This window comes from Neofelis nebulosa, chromosome 4, assembly GCF_028018385.1.
Source record: "Neofelis nebulosa isolate mNeoNeb1 chromosome 4, mNeoNeb1.pri, whole genome shotgun sequence".
NCBI lineage: Eukaryota > Metazoa > Chordata > Mammalia > Carnivora > Felidae > Neofelis > Neofelis nebulosa.
The window spans coordinates 155,591,537-155,616,014 of record NC_080785.1 but is presented as its reverse complement, the minus strand read 5'-3'; the positions used below and the strand labels follow the sequence as shown (position 1 = coordinate 155,616,014).

Below are 24,478 nucleotides of genomic sequence, written 5' to 3'. Positions count from 1 at the left end.
GTTGTGTTGGCTTCTCTTAACACGAAGCAGAAGGCTTAGAAAACCTGCATTGAGACCCCAGGTCCAGACAGCCCCAGTGTGGGATTGGCAGGGCACCACCAGGTTGGGGGGTGAAGTGATATGCCCACTAGTCAGGCCCAGTGTCCATATAAAGGTCAGAAGAATTGAAGGACCAAGGCAGTGACCAGATGGAGGCTGAGCCCCTGAAAGGTCCTAAGAAGGTTCCTGGGGCTCTCTTGCTGTCCCCGGGCTGGAGTAGGCTATGGAGCTGCAGCCACAGGCAGAATGCACCAAGTGAGGATTGTCGTTGTTAAGAGATCTCAGTGGGACAGGATGCTATGACAGTGCAGCCTTCTGCCCAGGACCTTCCTTAGAGTGGGACAGTTGGGGGTATTGTGGTATGGACCTGCATCATCCCCCTGGATGTTCCCCCCTCCCCTTCTCAAGAGTTTCCCTGGCACAGATGACCTCTTTCTTCCCAGTCCTCAAGGGTGAAGTCCTGCTTACCTGGAGAAGTTGGGTCCTGCACCTCCCTTCCTACTGCACAACATTCCCAGGGACCCCCAAGTCTCTAGCAAACCAGCCCCAGTGTGCTCAAGTCACACTGTTTTTTGTTGTTGTTATTGTTAAGTTTATTCATTTTGACAGAGAGAGAGAGAGGGGGAGAGAATGAGTGGGGGAGGGGCAGAGAGGGGTTGGGAAGAATCCAAAGCAGGCTCTGAGCTGTCAGTGCAGAGCCCAGTGCGAGGCTGGAACTCAGGAACTGAGATCATGACCTGAGCCAAGATCAAGAGTCAGGTGCTTAACCAACCGAGCCACCCAGGTGCCCCTCAGGTCATACTTTGTATCCCAGCTCAAACATCCCTATTCTTGCTTTCTTTTTCTTTTTTTTTTAGTTTATTTATTTATTTTGAGAGGCGGGGAGGGAGAACACCAGCATGGGAGTGGCAGCAAGCGAGTGAGAGAATCCCAAGCAGGCTCTGTGGTTTCAGCATAGAACCTGACTCGGGGCTGGAACCCACGAACTATGAGGTTATAACCTGAGCTGAAATCAAGAGTTGGATGCTCAACCTACTGAGCCATACTGGCGTCCCAAACAACCCTATTTCAAGAAGGGCTCACCCCACCCCGTCCCAGCCCTGTGCCCATCAAGGTTATTCACATCTCCCTGTGCTCTTCCTTAGAGCTTTGGTCTAAATGCTCAGGCATGAGTGCTGAGGAACTGCTTGTTTCTGTAACTGGGTTAAAGTTTGATTCACGGCAGTAATAGAGTTTATAGCACATAATTTCCTTATACGAGGGACCTATTTATCTTGAGAGTGTGTAGGGCTTTTAGGATGGAATAAAATTGACCCGCATAGTGAGACAGACCGACCCTTCAGTGAGTGCTCTTCCCTCTGCACTTTTCGAAACTAAATTTCTTCTTTTAAAAAGGGTTAACCTTGAGTCCTGGGCTCAGGTTGAATTTACATGTCCAAGTCATTTTTTGAAACCTGTTTTTCTTTGCAGTCAGTTCTGTGATAATGATCGTTTTGGAAAAGCAGATTTGTTTCAACACTATTGATATATTAGGGCACAATTGGAGCATGATACATACACGTTGTATGTGGTTGTGTGAAATTTTGTCCAGGAAAGTGCTAGGTTATGGGTTGGGAAGCTATGTCCCACAGGCTGGTGGTCTGTTTTGGTAAATAAAGTTTGAATGGGACAGAGCTATGCCCATTTGAGGACATATTGTTAAAACTGCAGAGCTGAGTAATCAGGACAGAGACAGAAAGACCTGCAGAGCTGAATATATTTACTGTGTCCCTTTAAGAAAAAGTTTGCCAACTCCTTCACTAGATAAATCCAGAAGATTGCTCTCAGCAAAAGAGCACCTGACCATACATAAAATCAAAATGTACACACCTCAGATATGCTCCAAGCCCTCTCCAGGCCATACCATTTTCTCCTGGGGTCAGACAGCCTCATTCCAGCATGTCACAGTAACTCAGAAAACAGCCACAGCAAATGCCAGGTCTTCCCTCAGGTGAGGGGTTAGGCTTCAGGTAGAATTTGTGTATTTTTTAACTGTTTAACTTGCTACCATTTAAAAATCAGGTTTTTGTCTTTTTTTTTTTTTTTTATCTCATGATTAAGTTTTGGGATGTTGTGTACTGCCCTGGTCACTGGAGTGTTGCAGGAGGGTCTCCCTAGCATCTTTTTAGTCCAGGTCTTTGAGGGCCCATGGAGCTCCTGGCCAGGCAGGTAAACCAAGTGCCTTCCTAATGGTGTATGAGAGAGAAAGTGCCTATATTTTTGGAGTATCTTAGGTTTTCAGACCACTAAGGGTTAAGAACCCAGCTTCAGTCAGTGAGTAAGTAAGACTTAGTTCTTCTTTTGAACAAACCTGTAGCACAGGACTCAGGGTGGCTCCTTTCCTCTGTCTGAGACCATCCCTGCTCAGCGGCTTGGCCCTTGATGTCTATACCCATGCCTGGACTATCTCCCCAGATTCCTGTTCCTTGTCTCAGCTTCAGTCTGTGGGACTCTATATATTCGTCTTTCAGAAAGTCCAAATGGCAGAGTTTTTAATGAAAGTACTTGTTTGCTTCATTTTGACCTATAAGGCAAACCCCAGGAATCGTACGTTTCATGAGGATAATCTACAGAAATATAGGTTTAACTCAGTAGCACGTACCGAACCCATATTGTTTTGCTCCACACTGAATATGGAGGTGAATGGAAAAAAAAAAAAGCTGCTGCCATGGAGGAGTCTAGCAACAAGCTGGGAGAAGAGATGAAGCTGCTGAATAGTATGGGGATTGTTGTTGTGGAACTGTGTGAGACATGGGCTCCCTCAGAGCGAGCCCACACTGATGCTGTGGCCTGGCAGCCATTCCACACAACTGATGGCCCAGGTAGAAGGTGGGCTGTGGGGATGAGCTGAGGGGTTTGAGTTTACTGTGTAGAGCTTGAGATTTGCTTTAGTAAGTAACACAGGGGATGGACTTTTAAGCTGCTGAGACACTTGCTAATAATGAGTGGGAAAGTCACAGCAGTGGCACCTCTCAGTCCACTGAAGGTTGCATATTTGTCTTATGTTCTTGGTTCTGCCTGTCGGAGGAGCCAGCCTCCTGATTTTCCTACATTATAAAGTACTCTCCCTCTGGCCTGGGAGCATTTCCCTCCAAAGGGCCCTCTCCCCTTGTCTCATCCCTATACACTTATCCTTTTAAAAAGTTTTCAGCATCTGCATGTGGGAGTGTTATTTTATCCAGGTAGCTCTCCTTTTTATCTTTGTGTTCTTTGAATACAAGACTGATAGAAAGTCACTGTTAGGAGAAATAATTTAATACAGAAAGTGAAAGTTTCTGAATTTATTCTTCAGAAATGAGTGCTGTGGCTTTTAGCCTAATTTCTTTCACTTTTAATTTTAGTAAGCTTTTTCAGTAGTTTTTTCTGAAGATTATAGGCATTTTTAAGCCATGTGAATGGTATTATACTGTTCTACACATTGATTTTCTCATTCAAGTCATTTTTTTTTTTTAACATTTATTGAGAGACAGAGACAGAGCATGAGCATGAGAGGGGCAGAAAGAGGGGGAGACACAGAATCCAAAGCAGGCTCCGGGCTCTAAGCTGTTAGCACAGAGCCCGATGCAGGGCTCAAACTCACAAACTGTGAGATCATGACCTGAGCCGAAGTTGGATGTTTAACCAACTGAGCCTCCCAGGCACCCCTCATTCAAGTCATTTTTAAAAAAAAAAATTTTTATTTCTAATTTTAGAGTGCATGTGAGTGGGGGAGAGGGGCAGAGAGGGAGAGACTCTCGAGCAGGCTCCATGCTCTGCATGGAGGCTTGATCCCACGACCCTGGAATCATGACTTGAGCTGAAATCAAGAGTCGGATGCGCAGATGACTGAGCCACCCAGGTGACCCTCATTCAAATTATTTCTAATATCACTCTGTTTCTTCACATAGCATGTCTATGAGGTGTGGGTAGGGAAACTGAGGCTGAAAGACTAACAAGTTCTCTCAGCCCATTGTTGCCTGAGATTTGGCCTCTGTTCTCTCCTGTGTCTGGTAGTAGAGGCTGGCTGTTGGGATCATCCTTCTATTCCCCGGGTTAAGTTGCATCCCTTGTACTCAGCCTTAACAGGGTTTGACGTTTAAAACTTGAGAGCTGGCATTTTTATCACGCGTTCCTTCCAGAACACAGCCACTGCATCCCTGCTACTATCGTTCAGAGAGAGGCATCAGGAAGTGGCTCAGGACTTGAGCAGAGTGAACTCTCTGTTCTGGAAGAGAAGATAAGTGCCTGTCAACCAGAGGCTGCTGACACCAAAGTATAGCTTAGTTCTCTCCCCGCCCCCTCCCCAGGTACCTGGCTTTGACTCTCAAGAATGTAGGGAGCCTCCAGAGGGTGAGCAGAAGGGTGTACAGGTCTGGGACTTCTCTTCTGCAGCTTCTGCAGGCTATTGTGTCTGGGAGGGTGAATGGGATTCCTGGGTCCAGGCAGGAGACAAGAGAGAAATCATGCAGAAGGGCATCATAGATAGCCCCAGCCTCAGGACCACCAGGGCACAAAGATCCACCTGCACTGTGCATCTGCTGAGGGGCACTCTGGTGGTGGGTGCCTGGCTGCAGGCCTGCTGGAACTGCACACCTGGCAGGGCCTGTGTGTCGCAGTGTGGAGGTTGGCCAGTGCCAAGTGAAACCAGTGTCTGGACCTCATCGTCACCCAACTTGGCATTGGACGCTTCACTGGCCCTTCTTTCCTGACAGGGAGGGGTGCTCTGTGCTGCCGAAAACAGTGGCTGCCCCATGTGCAGGCTTCTACCTGTCCGGTAGACACTCCTCAGCCTCTCTGTGTGGGTCTGGTAGACTCCTACTCACCATGTCCAAATTTCCCTGCTTCCAACCTTCTTCTCCCAGATCTGCTCTTTCCTCATTTCAGAAAACCAATTCCATCCAGTTGCTCAGGCAAAAATAAAACAAAGCAATCTTTTCTTGCCTCTTGTCCAGCTGTTGGTATGTTGTGTTGTCTAAAGTATGCTTAGGGTTTGGTCATGTCTCCCCACTGCTCAGTCTCTTTCCCATCCTGAGCCACAAGATACAGAAGTCTCCCCCAAACTGCTCTCCCTGCCATCTCCTACTCCAGTCTATCCCCATATCAACCAGATGATCCTTTAGAACAAATTGGATCTCCCCTCATCCCCACCCCTCCATGTTCCCCCTGAGGACAGTCCACACTTAGTACCCTCTTTTCTTCCACCTCCTCATGCTCACTCTTCTGTGCTCTGGAAAGAGCACCCCAAGTCCACTTTTCTCATGCCTGAAACAGGAGTGTTATTGATAGTATTCCTGCTGGTATGTTAGTAACAGAGTAATATAAATAGCATTTCCTGGTACAGATAATGATAATGCTTCAGAGTTATGGCTCCATGACTTGTGTTTGTTTACTTTTTTTTTTTTTAAGTTAACTTTTTTAATGATAAAAAATATGTTTGCTGGCATTATGTGCTCAACTTGTGCCAGGTGCTTTCTGTTGGTTTCCTGAGTCTTGTTTAAAAATTCTGGTTCCTGCATCATTCACCTCTTTGGAGTTGCTTTGGAAGAGGTTTTCCACCTGAGGTTCTCAGATCAGTTAGACAGTGGCATTTTACTAAAAAATAAAGTATCTTTTGGTAGAGGCATTTACAATTTGCATTGACCCAAAGCCCCTTGTCCACATTCCACCTGTTATTTGGTTGCCTCTTCGACCTGAGGCCGGTCGTTCTGTGCTGTGCCTATGTAACCGCTAGAGTGACTGGAACCTCCCTTCTTGGGGCAAGGAAGACCTGGGTTGCTTCCTGCCACCTCTCTGCCCGCCCAGCCCTGTCTGAGGATGCATTAGAGCAGGCTCTGTGTGACTTAATTGTGTTTGTGAGAGTGAGAAGAAAGGACTGAGGCCATCTGGGTTCCAGCCCTGCTTCCTGGGTAGCAGCCTGTGCCTCAGGCAGCCTTGCAGTCCTGGGAGCCTCATCTTTACAATGGGCTGCTGTTGTCAGGATCTGCCCCTGTCTTCAGGCAACAGCCAGGACAGGATCCCCCTTAAGTAAGAGGGGGTTGCTCTTTGTGGGCTGGCAGTTCCTGAATGGGCCTGTGGTAGAACCCTCACTGGCTAGGGGTTTTGAAGCAGATCCTAACTTTCCATCACAATAATCCAGCCTCTTTACCTGTTCTTTTTTATTTTTAATGTTTGTTTATTTTTGAGAGAAAGTGTAGGTGCATAAGTGGGGGAGGGGCAGAGAGAGGGGGGCAGAGGATCCTAAGTGGGCTCTGCATTGACAACAGCAAGCCCAATGTGGGGCTCAAACTCAAAAACCGTGAGATCATGATCTGAGCTAAAGTCAGATGCTCAACTGACTAAGCCACCGAGGCGCCCCTTTACCTGCTCTTTAGAAAGTATTCTGAGGTAACTCCTCACTGCTTTTTTGCAGAAATTGTAGGTCATGCTTCATTCCTCAAGGCTGGTTTCTTCCCTATAGCTTTGTCATTGATCTTGGGTTTGTGCCTGCAGGGTGATGGACACTAGCCCTAATGTGCTAGGGCACTGGTCCTTCCTGCTGAGAGGAGGGAGGAGCGTTCTTTACTACTCCCCAGGAGCAAATGCTTCCTGTGGCCTCTAAGGCAAGCATCTTGCTGTGGAGTAGGCCCTACCCAAGATGGAGGGGGGCACGGGGCAGGTGGTGCAGAGCTGGATGCACCCTCTGCCATAGTCAGCCCTGCCCCCTCCAGCTGTGCTGTTCCTTTCTGTGGTGGGGGAGGGATGCAGCTGGCCACCCCTCCCGAGAATGCCCTGCTGGAGCCAGAGGGCAGGGCATGCATATGCTGCCAGGCTGGCCATTGGTTCTGGGTCCAGGGTTGGCAGATTTCCAGTCCCTCAGCTTTAGAGTGAGCTACCTTGCTTGACACTGCACACAGAACATAAACAGGCTGTATTCCGGGCCCTCTGCTGGGGACCCTGATCAGCTACCTGAACTAGGGTGTTGTTGGGCATAAACAGGCTGTATTCCGGGCCCTCTGCTGGGGACCCTGATCAGCTACCTGAACTAGGGTGTTGTTGGGGCCCTGTGGCCCAGAGTAGTCACTGGAGCTAGAAGAGGAGCAGCCCTGTGTGGGTATGAGGCTGTGCTCTGGCCCTTTATGCTTGCTTATTTTAAATTAGTGACAATGAAGTGAGGTCACTTGGGTACTACTTTGTCAGTCTGGTGACCTGGCACACGGTGAACTGGTTGTTGGTCCCCACCCGCCCAATCTGTGTGGGTATTTGAGAGGAAGGACTTCATGCAGGGTCTGGGTTTGGATGACTTTCCTGGATTGGAGCCTGGAGCTTATAAGGCCAGAGACTGCACTAGGTGGGTGTGCCAGGCTGGAACAGAGGCAGAGTGGGGAAACATGGGGGAGTTTAAGTACAGGATTGAGGTGGGGGCATCCTCTTCCTCCACCTCAGTCCCATTCTTCCCTGGTCTGTACCAGCCCAGACTGACTTCTAGTCAGAAGTTCTTCTGACTCTAGTGGGCATGCCTTTTTGCCTCTTTCCTGGTCTTGTCTCTTCTCCTTTTTGATCCTGACAGGCTCCTCTCTTGCCCTGGGAACACAGCTACCTGCTGTCCAAGGCAGCTACTGAAATTGTTACTCTTGTCCAAGTCCCCAAATGTTTAAGGAGCTCCTCTTTTAGGCAGCCCTCAAAGGAAAGATGACCCATGCCTCCCACAGTGAGGGAGGAGAGGTTGACTGACACTCATCTCAGGGCAATGACTTATCTGCAATCTCACAGAGAGGACTGATAGATTCACTGAGCAGGCTGACAGGGTTTGTTGTCAAGACGTATCAAAGAAGGACAGAAGCCATAGAGCTTTAGGCTAAGAGGGACATGGGGTATCCTTTGCTTTTCTCTGGGGCAGTTAGGAGACCATATCCATACAGAGTGTGGGAGGAGGAGATGGGGGGATGTTTCGGGGGGTGACTAGGACTGAGCAGTTGGTACAGGGTGGGCAGCAGGCACAGGCTAGTATGCCAGGAGGGGTTGGGGGCAGATGGAAGTCTTGTCAGTAGCCCATGCCCTTGGGCTTCAGAGTTCTCCAGCCCCACCTTCTGTCAACATGGGTGGAGAGCATTCTGGGGGTAATATGACCACCGGGAGACTTGCTCATTTTGACCCTTTTGGACTGCCTGTAGGAGCAGATATTTGAGTGCCCTGGCCAGGCCACAGTGGCCCGACACGTGTGCATGTGGACTGCTCTGCCTCCTGAGCCAGGAGCATGAAATAGCAGTCAATTTCTTTCCTTTAACTCTAAGTCCACCGAAGAGGCCACTAGGACATGGTCCTGCACTGTTGCTCATTTGAGAAATCGGCTCCTTAACAAGGTTGTGAGTGAGTCATCTTAGGAATGCATCCCATGTATGATGATGTTGCCCCTGCATTGCCCTGTGTTGCCCCTAGTCTCCCAAAAGGTGGGCTCCAGGACAGGCTTCTCAGGGTATTCGTGGTGAGGAAACTGGGGTGCCAGATGCCCTGCCTGTGTGGACACAGAGCCAGGAGGCCTTCAGTGTAGGCACACCACAGGTATGAATTGAGATTCTCAAGGGGCTTGTAGTGTGTTCCTCTGTGGACCCTGTGTTGGTAGACATAGGCACCTACTATCCTGTGTAGAACTGGCATTTTGGGAATCCTCCTAGAGCCTGGCAGCTAAATTCTTTTTTGTCCCTCATGAACTCTGGCTTGGCTTTTTTAGACCCTGACTCTTGCAGTCTTATTTCCTGTGTCCTGCCTTGTTGGGACATTGGGGCTGGAGTGGCTCCTTTAAGAGCGAGCGCCTGTGTCCCAGACTCTGTTGTGGAATGCCAGCAGCCTCCCTGCAGACAGACATCATTGCGCTGTCCTCCGTCCTGTCTCTGTGAGGGTTAACAACACTTCAGCTTGTTGTCTGGAACCGGTTCAGACTGGTTTTCTGGAAAATGCTTTGTCTCTCAGACTGAATCCTGGGAAGGGTCATGTGGAGCCCAGTGATGTCATGGGATCAAAAACTGACTCAGCTGTTTTTTTCTTCTTTTCTTTCTTTAAATCAAGATATGTGTGTGCTGCAGGTACAGGGTGCTGGCATGGTGACGGGCCAGCTCTCACCCCACTCAAAGTTTACCTTGCTGGCAGTCAAAGGGTTAAAGGTGACCCCCACTTCTCACTCCCCTGAGGTGAGCAGGGAGTAAGGAGGCCGCCCCTCACTAAAGGGGAGAAGGGTCAACCCGAGTCAGTGCAGTGCAGTTCTGGACCTGGGCAGTGACCCTGCTTCTGATACAGTGGTGTCTCCCCTTCCTGGATTCCAGAAATCTCCAACCCAGGGCAGGTACTCAGAATTCCATAGGCAGGAAGTTCAGATCTAGAACAGTTTTCCTCTCTGCTTTTGAATTTGGAGCACAGAGAATTCCTCTTCCTTCTAATAATCAGCCACTTTCCATTGTTCCTGTCCAGGTCCCTGCAGGTCTCAGCTCCCCAGATGCTCCATGGATCCTGCCCAGCCTTCCCATGTCAGTTAAGAAAGGTCCTGGGCACACTTTGTGAGGCCTGCATTTGTTGTACCGACTTCTACTATCATCATGGGGCAAGGAAAACTCTTCAAGCTGACACACTGAAGTTTCTAAGAAGGTAGCACCTTGGTTGTGCCAAGTTTAAATGTCATGTTTTCTCCTTCCAAAGTTCAGAATGACTGAAGAAGCATGCCGAACACGGAGTCAGAAACGAGCGCTTGAACGGGACCCAGCAGAGGATGATGTGGAAAGCAAGAAAATAAAAATGGAGAGAGGATTGTTGTCTTCAGATTTAAACACTGACGGAGACATGAGAGTGACGCCTGAGCCAGGAGCAGGCCCAGCCCAAGGGTTGCTGAGGGGGGCAGAGGTGACAGCCATGGGCAGATGTGAAGGGCAGGCGGGCGACGGGCCCGTGGACATGCGTACCTCATACAGGTGAGCAGGAGGGACCTGGAACCAGGTCTTGTGGGTGTGAGAAGGCGGTGGGGAGATGGGCCTGAGGAAGCAGCCCTTGGTGAGTTACGGGTTCTAATCCTGGCATTGCTGTGCTGTCCTGGACAAGGGATCTCCTCACTGGGGCCTGGACATCAATGGCAAGGGGTATGGGTCTCACAGGAGGAAGGGGCAGTATCCTCCATTGGCTGCCCTGCAAGGCAGTGAGTCTTCATTAAACTGATACCACTTGTTTCTTCAGCTGGTGCTTTTGGCTTGTTGAAAAAGTTGGGAGTTTTTCATTTCAGTATATGTCCCTGCTTTACAGATCTGGGGTTCTGGAGGCCAGGGATTCTATACTGGATCTGGGTCACTAGGCTGGGGGCAGAGTCTGGAGTCCAGCTCAGAGATGCCTCTCACATGCGCCACCACTCCTCTTAGGCAGCACGTTGTGAAGGAGGAGGTCACTATTCAAGTCTGTGGTGTGGTCTGTTGATTTTTCTTTAGTCAGTACTGATTACTTCAAGAGTATTCAGATCCTCAGTTTTGTGAGGTTCTTAAGGAAAAAACTTGAAAGAATTAAGACTCACTTTACCCCCCTTCCCTACCTCCTTCATTTCTTCACTCAGAAACATTCTTTTCTTTCTGTAAAGAGAAATCTGGGCCTAACTTCTGCTGTCACCGCTCCCCTTGGAGCTCTGGTGGGAACCATTGTCTCTAGCATGTTTACGCTTAGATGTCCTATGAGCCAGATACGCCACAGTGGGTGTGTTGGTATGGCCACAGTCTCCTGGCCACCCCTCACCAACCCCCTAATCCTCCCCTGCAGACTCCCTTCCATGTCTGTTTGCCCAGAGTGGGGGTGAGGGTGGCAGGTGCAGAGCTAGGGAAGCTGGGAACGTTTTGCCTTCTCATGAGTGTTGACTAACCCCACACAGGGACTCCACCCTGTAGTCTTCATGTTAAATTCATTTTGGAGCTCAGACTTTTGGAATCCTAAGAACTTCAGAGATTATCTGGCCTGGTATTTCTCAGCTTTACAATTTTTACCTCTTTGAGATAAATGGGAAAATCCAACCCCTTCTACTGGGGAAGCATCTTAGTTTGAGGGGGTGTGTGCTCTGTGTTTCTACTACCCAAAAAGGCCTTTTTCTGTCTGGCTGTGCTTTTTGCTGTTCCTGTCCCAGAGGCCTCTTTTAAAGTTCCAGAAATAAAATTGTAAGTCTGGTTCTCCTTTCTCTCCCTCTGACTTGGTCCTTAGTAGTGTCTCAGGTACTATGTCAGGTAGCTGAGGAGGAGAAAGAGCCTCCTGCTGTTTGTGAAGATCTGCTGGATGTTTGTTTCTTTAATTTTTTTAATGTTTATTTTTGAGAGAGAGAGAGAAAGCATGAGTCGGGGAAGGACAGAGAGAGAGGGAGACACAGAATCTGAAGCAGGTTCCAGGCTTTGAGCTGTCAGCACAGAGCCGGAAGTAGGGCTCGAACCCCCGATGGACCAGACTGTGAGATCATGACCTGAGCCAAAGTGAGACCCTTAACCAACTGAGCCACCCAGGCACTCCATCTGCTAGATATTTCTCGTGATCCTGGGCTCCTGGTGTGCATTTTCTCATGTTATCACCTTGCTGCCCTGCAGGGCAGCCCAGTGGATTGTGAGGGAGAGGTTACTAGATCTTTCTGTTGATACAGCCTGGGGCTACATTTGGCCTCTGGGCCTCTTGCTTCCAGACTTTTCCCACTATGCCCATTGGCTTCCAACCCAAGGTCACTTAGACCATGTTTTCTGAAGTTGATGGAGAATGATATCGTTACAACACATAAAGGATGCAAGGGAGCAGGGATCAGAGATTAACTTAGGCACACAGGGCATTGGTGATCAGTACTCCAGGACTAGAAACACCTCAAGACACTTATAAAGCAGTATGAGAATGTGGGCAGAGTTTGGCCTTGGTGGCCAACAGGCATAGTTGGGGTCACATCATACTCCCTGGCTGATCTTGAGCACATGATCTTAGTCTTTGTTTCTTTATTAGTAAAATGGGTGATAATCTCTGGCTTATAGGTTGATGGGTGACAGACATGTACCCAGAATTGGTCCTAGGGTGGAGAGCAAGTGTTGGTAACAACTGCCCTTCACTCTTTGCTCAAAATAAGATGTCCATATGTAGAGCTAGTATCTCCCCAAGTTCCCACGTAGAATGTTCTGTTTAATTCATTGGAGAAGTACACTTGTGCATTTTGACAAAAATTACAGGAACAAGTACCCCAAAGCCTTTCCAAACTGTAATCTGTTCTGGAGTGTATGGCCCCAGTTTCTGTTAGAAACAGGCAGTCTTTGGATCCTTGTTGAGAGCATGTGGCTCAAGAACATCCCTTTAAGGACCTTCCTATAGCACAGTGTGGTTGTTCTTGGTTCCCAGGTTAGTGTGAGATCCTTCACTGGCCAGATCAAAAGGTGGCACGGCACGGCTGTATCTGGCCATAGTTTAGGTTAGCTGAAGCTCTTTGGCTTCAGGTTCACTGAATCGTGTAAGATTAACATGCCAGTTTTATTTTTACTCATTTATTTTAAATGTTTGTTTATTGGGGCGCTTGGGTGGCTCAGTTTGTTAAGCGTCTGACTTCAGCTCAGGTCATGATCTCGCGGTCTATGAGTTCAAGCCCTGCGTCGGGCTCTGTGCTGACAGCTCAGAGTCTGGAGCCTGTTTCAAATTCTGTGTCTCCCTCTTTCTCTCTCCTCCCCCACTCATGCTCTGTCTCTCTCTTCTCAAAAATAAATAAACATTAAATGTTTGTTGTTTATAAACATTTAACAATAAAAAATAAATAAACAAACGTTAAATGTTTATTTATTTTTGAGAAGAGAGAGGATGCATGCGTGCATGGGAGAGGCAGGGAGAGGGAGATAGAGAATCCCAAGCAGGCTCAGTGCAGAGCCCACTGTAGGGCTCAAACGCATGAACTGTGAGATCAAGACCTGAGCTAAAACGGAGTCTGATGTTTAACCGACTGAGCCACCCAGACGCCTCTAACGTGCCAATTTTAGATTGTTGTGCTGAGAGAATTTCATTTTTGTTTTTTAATTGAGATGTAGTACACATACTGAAAAGTACAGATGGGTGCCAATTTTCACAAACTGAATACATCCTTGTAAACTAGAATCAAGAAACAACCTTGAGGCCCCCTTTAGCCCACTTATCACTACCCTCTGAGGGTAACCAGTTTCTTCTAACAGCATAGATAATTTTCTGTTTTTGTACTTTAAATAAATGGAATTGTGCAATCTGTACCCTTTGCTTGCTTTCATTCAATATAATGTTTGTGAGATTTACCCATGTTGTTGAATTGAGCAGTAGTTAATTCATTTTCACTATTGTATAGTATTCTGTGTCTAGAATTTGTTTGGCTCTGTTTCAAAACTGCCTCATTTTGTTTCATGCTGTCTCATGACTCAAATTGGGCTTGTTGAAGACTGGAGGGAGTTTTTGGTGGCTTCTAGGAGAGATAATTTTCTTTTTCTTTAAGGCAGTGAGTGGCTGGTGAATTGAAATCACCAAGATAAAACCTTTTTTTACTACATTGGGGTGATATGTAGCATACATAGGCAGACAAAGGGGTAAAGTCCATTCTTTCCCTCTCTACAGTTCCCCTCTCTATCTCTGACAGTTTTTCTGACTTAGGCTCCCAATTTGTGTATCTTAAAAAAATTTTTTTAATTAATTTTATTTTTTAAATTTACATCCAAATTAGCATATAGTACAACAGTGTTTTCAGGAGTAGATTCCTTATTATCCCTTACCCATGTAGTCCATTCCCCCCTCCCACAACCCCTCCAGTAACCCTCTGATCTCCATATTTAAGGGTCTCTTAGTTTTGTCCCCCTCCCTGTTTTTATATTATTTTTGCTTCCCTTCTCTTATGTTTATCTGTTCTATGTCTTAAAGTCCTCATATGAGTGAAGTCATATGATATTTGTCTTTATCTGACTAATTTCACTTAGCATAATAACCCTCCAGTTCCATCCACATAGTTGGAAATGGCCAGAGTTCATTCTTTTTGATTGCCGAGTAATACTCCATTGTGTGTGTGTGTGTGTGTGTGTGTGTGTGTGTGTGTGTGTGTGTGTGTAAGTGTGTGTAATATATACCACATCTTCTTTATCCATTCATCCATCGATGGACATTTGGGCTTTTTCCATACTTTGGCAATTGTTGATAGTGCTTCAAAAAAAATTTTTTTAATGATTATTTATTTTTGAGAGACAGAGTACGATCAGGGGAGGGGCAGAGAAAAAGAAGCAGAATCCGAAGCAAGCTCCAGGCTCCAGCTGTCAGCACAGAGCCCGAGGCAGGGCTCAAAGCCACGAACTGTGAGATCATGACCTGAGCCTAAGTCAGAGGTTTTAACCAACTGAACCACCTAGATGCCCCTCAATTTGTGTATTAAAAAAAAATTTTTTTAGTATTTATTTATTTTTGAGAGAGAGACAGAGTGTGAACAGAGGAAGAGCAGAGAGAGAAGGAGGCACAGAATCTGAAGCAGGCTCCAGGCTCTGAGCTGTCAGCACAGAGCCTCATGTGGGGCTTGAACTCAAAAACCACGAGATCATGACCTGAGCCGAAGTTGGATGCTTAACTAGCTGAGACACCCAAGCTCCCCCAATTTGTGTATGTTTTATTTTCAAAATAAATCAAAGCTGGGGAATAATTTCCTCCCCCCCCTCCAGCCCCCCCCCCCAAACCCATAAAACAGGACAGAATTGGCCCAAAAAAAGCCCTTCGTTTGAGCACTCTAGAAATTGACCAGAGGCATACAGCAATCTGAGAAGTGTTTGTGCTTAAGAAACTGCCAAACTTCAGGTAAGAATAGTGAGAATCTGTAGCATTTAGCCTGGGACTCCTTCCAGTTCTATTGGTAGGGAAGTTCTGCCTAGGCTGTGAAGACCAGCCTCTTTTCTGTAGGGGTGAGAAGGGACTCACTCAATTTAAGAGAGTGGTGGATAGCAACCCTGGGCCCATGGCCTTGTTGGTTGAAGTGACAGTCTTGGAGATGGGCAAATGGGGAAGGATGATTGCTGTATTAGCCCCAGGCTGCAGTCATAGTTGGAGCAAGACAGAAAAACTACTTGAAGAGATAATGGTCAAAAACATGTGAGGAGAAGCTCAACAAACCTCAGGGAGCTTAAATGCAAAGCAATCTATAACTAGACACATCATAGTCAAATTGTTAATAAGTCAGAGAAAAAGAAAATCTTGAAAGTGGCAAGAGGAAAAGGACCCCTCACATACACGGGAGCATTAATATGATTAACAGCCAGCTTCTCATCCAAGACCATGGAAACCAAAAAGGAGTTGAGTGACATTCAGAGTACTCAAAGACAAAAACTGTCAACCTGGAATTCTGTGTCCAGCAAAACTCCTTCAGAAACGAAGGCAAAAAAGACATTTTCAGATAAAGACCAAGAGAATCTGTCACGGGCAGACCAGCCAGTTCTTCAGACTGAAAGAAAATGACATGTTGGTAACTTAAGTTCCCAGGAAGAAATAAAGAGCATTGGAAATGGTAAATACATGGTCTAATATAAAATACTTTATTCTCATTTCTTCTTTTTTAAAATTTTTTTTTTTTTGTCAACATTTTTTATTTATTTTTGGGACAGAGAGAGACAGAGCATGAACGGGGGAGGGGCAGAGAGAGAGGGAGACACAGAATCGGAAACAGGCTCCAGGCTCCGAGCCATCAGCCCAGAGCCTGACGCGGGGCTCGAACTCACGGACCGCGAGATCGTGACCTGGCTGAAGTCGGACGCTTAACCGACTGCGCCACCCAGGCGCCCCTTCTCATTTCTTCTTAAAACACATATCATGTAAAGCATTAACTGTAACTAACACTGGTCAGCATAGACAAAAATAACCATTTCAGCTCTCTGGAAATTGACCAAGGTATACAAAAATCTCTTGTGTTTATATGTTTATAGATCTGTCAGACAGTGATAGTATAAAACAGGAGGAATGAAATGGAGCTCTGTTGGGGTTAAGTATCTACATTTTACCAGAGTCGAGTTAATATTAATCTGAAGTATGTTGCGGTAAATTAATAAAATTATTGTAATATCTAGAGCAATGATTAACAAAATAGCTTTAAAATATGACTTAAAAAATCAACAAAAGAATATAACGGTACACTAAAAAATGTTTAACACCAAAGGAGATCGTCAGCAAGGAACAGAGGAACATAAAAGTAAGAATGGGTGTAGAATACAAATAGCAATATGACACCTGTAAACCCAATCATATCAATTATTGTGTTAAATGTGAGTAGTCTAGAGGTACTGGGGTGGCTCAGTTGGTTAAGTGTCTGACTCTTGATTTCGGCTTAGGTCATGGTCTCACAGCTGTGAGAGGGATCCCTGCATCATCTGTGTTAGGCTCCGTGCTGGATGTGGAGGCTACGTAACATTCTCTGTCTCCCACTGCCCCTCCTGTGCTCTCACATGCACTTGCTTGCTCTCGCTCTCTCGCTCTCTTTCAAAAAAAAAAAAAAAAAAAGAAAGGTGGTTTAAACACCCCAATTATAAAGGCAGAGATTTTCAGACTAGATGAAAAAGCAAGATCCAGCTTAATTATATGTTGTCTGTAAGAGACCCCCCCCTTAGATTTAAGGATGCTTAAGATCCTTTGGTAAAGTGATGGGAAAAGCTATACCATAAGTAACCATAGGAAAGCTAGAGTGACTATTGATGTCAGATAAAATCGACTTTAAGACAAAAAATATTACTGTAGCCAAAGGGCAGCATTTTATAACAATATGTCAGGGAGACATAACAGTTATAAATGTATATGCACCTAACAACAACCCCCAAATACCTTAGGAATAAATTGTTAGGATTGAGAGTAGAAATAGACAATTCATCAGTTATAGAGAATTAAGTACTCCACTCAATAATTGGTAGAACAGCTAAACAGAAAATTGGTAAGATTCTAGAAGACTCAAAGAGCATTGTTGACTCATTTGGTCTAACAGGAATCTATAGAAGACCTGGTGACTACAGAAAACAGAATATATCTTTTTACATTCTCATGGATCATTCTCCAGGGGAGATCAGATGCTGGGCCATAAAACAAGTCTCAAGGATGGTTGTGGGTTTTTTTGTTTGTTTGTTTTTTTTAAAAGACAGTAACAAGTGTTGGTGAGGATGTGGAGAAAGTGGAACTCTCATACTTTGCTGGTGAGAATGTAAAATGCATAACAGTTGGCAGTTTATTATAAAGTTAGACATGAACATTCAACATGACCCAGTATTCTATCCAAGGACGGTACTCAAGAGAAATGAAGACATGTGTCCACGCAAAGACAGGTTCATGGATGTTCATAGCAGCATGATTCATAATAACCAAAAAGTGGAAACAGTCCATATAGCCAAGATTAAATAAAATGTTATATCCATGCAGTGGATTACTATTTAGCAATAAAAAAGTGAACTACGGATTTATGCTGCAGCGTGGATAAACCTCACACTCCCTATGCTGGTGGGAAGACAACAGATCCAGAGACTGCTTGTTGTATAATTTCATCTACAGGGAATGTCCAAAGCAAACTTACTGTAGAGACTGATCAGTGGTTGCCTGAGGGCAGGGGTGGGTGCAGTGATTAACATCTCACAGGCAAAAGGGAACTTTTGGGGGTGGTGGAAGTATTCCAAAATTGGATTGTGGTAATGGTTGCACAATAAGTTTATTAAAAATCATTGAATTGTACTCCTACAGTGAATGAAGTTTGTGGTATGTAAATTAGATCTCAATATGGACGTTTAAAAAAACTAATGAGGTTAAAATAGTTTGGTTTCTGTTCTGGCATCCATAAACATGCTTACAAGAAAACAGAAATCCACAGAGGTGGAAGTTGAGCCTGCTGGCCTTGTGAGACCAGCCCAAAGGTCATGGGCACATGCCTACCCCCCTCCCCCCCAAGTAAGGACTATTGGAGGAGGCTAGAGCTGGGGCAGGCAGTGGAAGCTATGTTGAGTTGTTTTGTTTCTGTGATAAGTAGATTCTACTCCTGTACTTTGCTATAGAGAATCTCTTTCTGTCACAAATTGTTGATCTTTAGAAATAATCTGGGCCATGCATAGATGAGAACAACTTTTTTCCCCCCTCGTTTTGGGTGAAGGAGCATTTAACTCAATAAAACACGAGCCTCTTCTCTAGATGTCCTGCACCTGAAAGGTAAGGACTAGGTGTTTTGTTGCCCTGGGCCTTTGTGGGGTGGGAACTCCATGAATGGCCACCCCCATGCTTTACAGAAAACGTGTTTTTATATGCCTTTTTCTGAGACATCAGCCCTCCCTGGATTGTTAACACGCCAGGACCAGGCTTACTGTGATAGGCACCGTGGTGGTCCCTGGAGGTAGAAATGATAGGACAAGATCTGACTGCAGCTACTTTCTGGTGTGCTGTAATATGAAAGAATGTACAGAGGTCTTGGGGAGAAAGACTAGAAGTTAAGGGGTATGGCTCATTGGGGATGGAAGTCAATGGGCATTGAAGCAGATCATCTCTACTTCTTCATTTTACCTGGTTGGGGCTCCCTGGGTCCCACGGGGGCGGGTGGGGGTGCGGGGTAGGGGCAGACTAGTAGGCCAACTTCCACTTCTCAGTAGCCTGCTACATGGGCCTCAGTGGATGTGGGGCAGATGTACTGATGACTTTCTGTCGGGTTTTCTTGGGGTGTGTGGCCTTTGGGTAACTGCATGTCTCCCTCCTCTCTTCTCATCCCTCTTTGCATCATGCATCTCACCCACAAGATGAGGCTTCATTCAAACCAAGGGCTTGCCCTGTGCTGTGGGTAGAAGGGGCTCCTATCTGGCACTGAGGGGCCCTTGGCCTATTGGGGACTGGCAGTAGCATCTGAGGTGTTAGAGCTGTCCCTGACTTTTGTTTTTCTGGCTTTCCACACTCCCTTGTCAAACACGCGTGAACTTGAGCATACTAAAAATGCATAAAAGTGCTCTCTGTTTTACCAAGCCTGCAAAGCAGGGCTCTTTTGTTAAAGCTGGTGTTCTTGATGACAGAATCCCTGCTCCATCTTTCTTTAGAGACTTTGGCATTCACCAAGGAGGTGACACATCTGTAAATAAACTAGTCACCTTTTTTGTGCCTAGGGACGTCACTACTCATCATTTGGTATTGAAACAGGGCTTGGGTGTCCTGCAGTGGTGTGTTGTGTGAGGGCACAATCATCTACACTCACATTAACGTCTGATGTCTCTTCCAAAGCGAAAATGAATCTGAAAGTAACATGATAGTGCAGCCACAGCTGCCTGTTGTCTATAACGTGGGATTATGCGGACAGTCTTCTTCTGTTCTAAATAGAAATGGGGCCTGCAGGAAAAGGTGTATATTCCTTAACTTTTCCAAGATGATATTCTAGGTCATAGGTAGAGTTCTTGTTGTTTGGGTGGATGCTCTTTACAAGCAGCCTCTTGGGAGAGGAAAGATAAAGTAAACACTTGGGTTGCCTGCCTTGCAAGGAGGTAAAGTGCAGTGAGCCTCTCCTGGTGTGTTTTTCACCTGTGTAGTCCAAAGCCTTATCAGGATACAGAACCTAGTCATCACCATAAGAAGGGGCCATTTATACATTTCCTGTCCTCCTTGACTGGGTGTACTCTCTCACCCTAGACTAATCTTGCCTCTTCTCAAAAATGGATTCTAGAAATGGAATCATGCATGTGCTCAGTGGGGCCTGACTTCTCTCATTCCATGTGCTTTGGGATTCATCCCTGTTGTACCGGTATTTTCCTGAATGACTCTTATGTGGGTATGCACAGTGTATCCACTCACCTGTCCATAGACACCTGGCAGTCTGCAGTTTGGGGCTGGTGTGAGTACAACTGCTATGATTATTCCTATAGGGCTGCACATGGGCATCAATTCTCATTTCTCTCTCTTGGTAAATACGTAGGGGATGAATTACAGGGTCACAGAATAGGTGCATGTTGAATTGTTATTAAAAAAAAGAAAAAAAAACCTACTAGGCCTTTCCCCAAAAATATCTGAGCTGTTTTGCTCTCACAGGTATGGGGATTCAGCTGCTTCATACTCAATTTGGTATTGTCATTCTTTACAGTTTTAGCCATGGGGTCTACAAAGAGGTCTGGGTCCAGGTCCTAGCCTTCTTGTGTGACTTTCACCTTTACCCCGTGATGATAAAAGGGTGGTCGTTGCCACATGGGCTGTATGAGGATAGAAAGGCAGTTCTCACCAGCTATGTACTGACCCGAGCCCCCATCTATTCTCTTTTCAGGACCGTGCCCCATCATAGCTGTGCCTGGTCTGGCCAGCTGTCTGCTGGAATGTGCATCCTTGAGGGAATTGGGTGGATGTAACACAGCTGTGGGTGTGATGGCTTGGGTTTTTGCACCGCCTGGGCAGGTGTGGTTGCGACCCTCACTCTTGACTCTCTGACAGTCTTCCTCATAGGGGATGACCACCTCTCCCTCCCCCTCCCCTTTTGTGTGAATGCTTTGGAAGTCTCTCAGCCAGAAGCCTGTCTACTGTGTGACCATCACTTCCCCTGAGTCTGGGGCCTCCTGCACTCTTCTGGAAGGTTCTCTGGAGTCCAGCCCAGCCCCAGCACCTGTTGTGGGCTGGCTGCTGCCTTTTACTTTCTAATTCTCTACTGCTAGGTGACTTCTAGGAGGGGCTGGGCAGTCTCAAGGAGCAGCTCCATCAACTCAGACTAGAACTCTCTATAGCCTGCTTGCTTTTCTTAGCTTGGTTAGCGCATGGGAACTGAGAGGCATATTCCTTTGGAAATCTGGTTCTGGTTCTGTGCTTCCTTCCCTGCCTAAGCTGTGGCCTCTCTTATCTCCTCATTCTCTGCCTTATCCCTTCCCTCCAGGCTCTTCATCCCAGTTCTGTCTTTTTGTCCACATGCCTTTATTCTGGACTATATCTTATCCTAGGTTTGAAATTATTGAAATTTGAGGGGTTCACCTGTACTTCTAAAAATCATTAGGTAATGCTGGGGTATCAGAGTGACAGACTCTGGATGTCCTCTTTCTAACTCCCAAAGAGACTTAGTTCACATGGGGCTAGTGTAAGCCAGCCTGATAAGAGGTAAGGAGCCACCTGCCCCTTGCCTTTACAATACCTTCCTCTAGTCATGAAGGGCTGTCCCTTTCTCACTGGATGGTGCCTGCCTTCTTAGGGATGTGATGGTCCTGACAGGAACCAGAAGGCCACTGTGTACAGTCAGTGAGGTAAACGCCTGTCAAGAGTCCTCCTTTAGCAATCAGGGGCTCTTCAGACATGTGAGTTAAGCAGAATTATAGATTAAGCAGGTCATTTTATTTTGAAATTATTTAGTTTAATTCTGCAGTTGAAGTTTCTGATACCTCTTCAGCACATATTCCTGCTAGTGCTTTGTTTGTCACCTGACAGATTCCTCATCCTTTAACTGGTGCCTTAGCTGCTGTAGCAGATCATTTAAATGTTTTACCTGCGCAGATATGTGAGGGCTCTTACCAGCCTTCCACTATGCCACTTAAAACTGCTTTCATGTGCTTTGTTTTGTATCTTGCAGCCAATTCTGTGCTGTATTGAGAACTGTTTGTACCAAAACCATAACAAACCTGGATGGTGGGGGTGGCAAGCACACTGGCCTGAGGGATCCTGTCCTGTCCCTCGCAGCCACCTAGCCTGGTGAAACAGTGGGATGAAGAGGGCCCTGTGTAGAATAGGTAAAAAACAGGGGTAAATGCCTGGGACCTCCCAAGGGCCTGTGTGACTCCAGGTGGGGCAACCAGGAGTCCACCTTGAGAAGACTTTTCTCAGCAGAAAGCGCCTGGAAGAAAAGGAGAGCTGACCCAGTGGTAAGAGATTTCCAGGGTGGTTTTCTTTCTGTCAAAGAGATGAGCATGTGAATTATAATTTGTGAGCCCAAGGGGAGTAGCAGGTGGTGGAAAAAGAATTGGTGTCCAGCAGCCTCATTCCATTCACATCCCCATGTGGCCCGGGACCATTCACTCTACCCTGGTGAAGCTCATTGTCTTCTCTGATGTGAGGCTGGTCGTTCTTAAGCTTCAGAAGCTCCCAGTGTGGTCTAGTAAGGTGTGTCACAGTGCTGATAGGAAGACGTCTTGGGACTTAGAGTTGTCCAAGAATGAGGGAAAGGAAGGCAGGTGAATGGTCACAGACCTCTGTGGGAAAAAGGTGGTGACACAGTGGCCAGGTAAGGTCAGTTGCCTTCAGAGACACTGAAGTGACCAAAGCAGCCTAGATGTTGGTGAGAGGGGCCTGCCTGGGGGTGGGATGGGAGAGGAGGTAGGGAGTGTCTGTTGGGTGGAGAGGGGAGACATACCAGACGTTACTAATCCCTTTCCTTGGGTCCCAAGCCATAAGACTGCTTATTTTTAGAGCTTAAATCATAAAAATAGTCCTGATGTAAATAACCACATTGAAAAGCTTTATTTGGATCTTAGTGGGACTAAGACCTGGTGACATGCAGAGTTCCCTAGTGCAGGGCCTTGATAGCATTCAGAAGCAACTTTAACACAGCCACACTCTCTAAAGGGAACAAGTCCAGGTATCCAGTGTTCCCTCCTTCAAGAGGACTTGCAGTGTCCGTGGGCATTGTGGGAAAGAGTGGTCTGGGTAGCATATTTTATGGAGCTCACACACCAGAAATTGGGGTGCTTAGGGGCTCCAAGTCCTTGGAGGCACTGGGTTTGGTGAGAGGGCCTGAGAAGGCCCACAGTGGCAGTGGGAGCAGGGCCAGGTTGTCCGGTGGGAAGGATGAGCCATGGGGCACCTTCTGGAGGGAAGAGAGTTGATGTGCTCTGGGCCTGGGTATAGCCCAGAAGCTTGTGGGACACCTGATTGTGATGGTGGAGGTAAACATGTCTGGAGGAGGGAGAGAGGGAAATGCCTTTACCTGGAGAATGGAGGTAGGAAGGGAATGGGGTATGAGAATGGACACCACCCTTAGTGTCCTGGCATTAGGAGCCTGGGACACCTGACTGACCTCTGAGGGAAGTCTGGGCTTGGCCTCCCCATCTGCATACGCAGGGTGTCTAGGCTGCCCTAGATGGTGCCAAGTTCACTGTGAATTGGGTAACTGTAGAGCCTGTACAGTTACCACTCCCCCCCCCCCCCCCGACCTTTTTTTTTTTTTTTTTTTTTTTTTTTTAGATTTTATTTTTGAGCAATCTCAAAAGTCAGTGTGGGTCTAGAACTCACAATCCCAAGACCAAGAGTCGCATGCTCCACCTGCTAAACCAGCCAGGCGCTCCTACAGTTGCTGCTTTTAAGGCCATAAACAGGGCCAAATTTTGTTGGCTTATAATTGAATAGATTTTATAGGGAAATTATGGCGAATCTGTTGGGTGAGTTCTGTGAAATTTTTAGCGTGTCTCACTTTTCAGAACACAACTTTGGCAGCAAGTGACAGCCATATGGGCCATGATGTGTCAGGAGGACTCCACTCAGGAGCCTTTGCTCACACTAGCCCTTGCCATGGGAAACCTTGGCAATGCCTTGCTGAAAGCATTGGTGCAACCCCCTTTCCATCTTGGTTATGTGAAAAATATCTTTTGGCCATTTACTGTGTTGGAAATTTGAAAATATTTATTAATTCTGTCCTGGATTTGGTCATCATGTCTCCTTAGACTCATGTGGGCTGAGAGTTTCTCAGACTTTCTTATTTTTGATGACCTCAGCAGTTTTGAAGAGGACTGGTCAGGTGTGTTGTGGGAAATCCTTTAGTTGTGATATGTCTGGTGTTTTTTCATTGTTGGCCTGGGTTGATGGGTTTGGAGAGGACCACAGAGGTGCAGTACTCTTCTTACCATATTGTCTCTACAGCACATGCCATCATCTTGACTTTTCACTGTGATGTTGACCTTAATCACCTGGTTGACATGGCATCTGTCAGGTATCTCCACTGTAAAGTTACACTCTTCTCTCTTTCTATGTTGGACTCCTTGGAAGGAAGTTACCAGGTGCAGCCCACACCTGAGGGGTGAAGAGTCACACGTACACACACCTCCCGAAGAGCAGAGCAGCTGCACAAATTATTCGGGATTCTTCTGCCTCGGTGATTTGTGACTTCTCCCCCTGAGTGATCTTTTACTCATGTTTGAGTTTGTAATACCATGAAACATTAGAAAATAGTAGTTTACAGAGTTATAGAGACCTTTGAAATATACATTGCATTATTCAATATCACAAAATCAGATTAGCTAATATCTGACTTCTTGGGCTCATGGAAGCAAACACAAATTTTCCAAAATTCTACATTTTGTTTGTTGGAAGCTTGGACTTTTATCATTGGCAACAAATACTGTCAGTTGTTTCCTAGAAGAAACAGGCTTTGCTTTAACCATTTTGGGGGAAATGTCTGCCAAACACTCAAAAGTCTAAATAACCACAATGTGTCTGTCAGTCTTTCCTTCATGTATTGTGAGTGCTCATACACATGCTTTTCTTCTGG

The 24,478-nt window shown here is 46.3% G+C and overlaps 1 protein-coding gene across 6 annotated transcripts in view; it reads left to right on the top strand.

Annotated features, from left to right (window-relative positions):
- The window catches only part of GATAD2A (GATA zinc finger domain containing 2A), a 105,563-nt gene that overhangs the window by 56,589 nt on the left and 24,496 nt on the right, over positions 1 to 24,478 (top strand). For 5 of the 6 annotated variants that reach the window (XM_058727311.1, XM_058727310.1, XM_058727312.1 and 2 more), the window contains one exon: positions 9,724 to 9,992. In XM_058727311.1, the coding sequence (XP_058583294.1) occupies positions 9,724 to 9,992 (269 nt within the window). Of the gene's footprint in view, positions 1 to 9,723; positions 9,993 to 24,478 lie in introns of those variants that run through there. The other variant, XM_058727315.1, reaches the window with a different exon arrangement.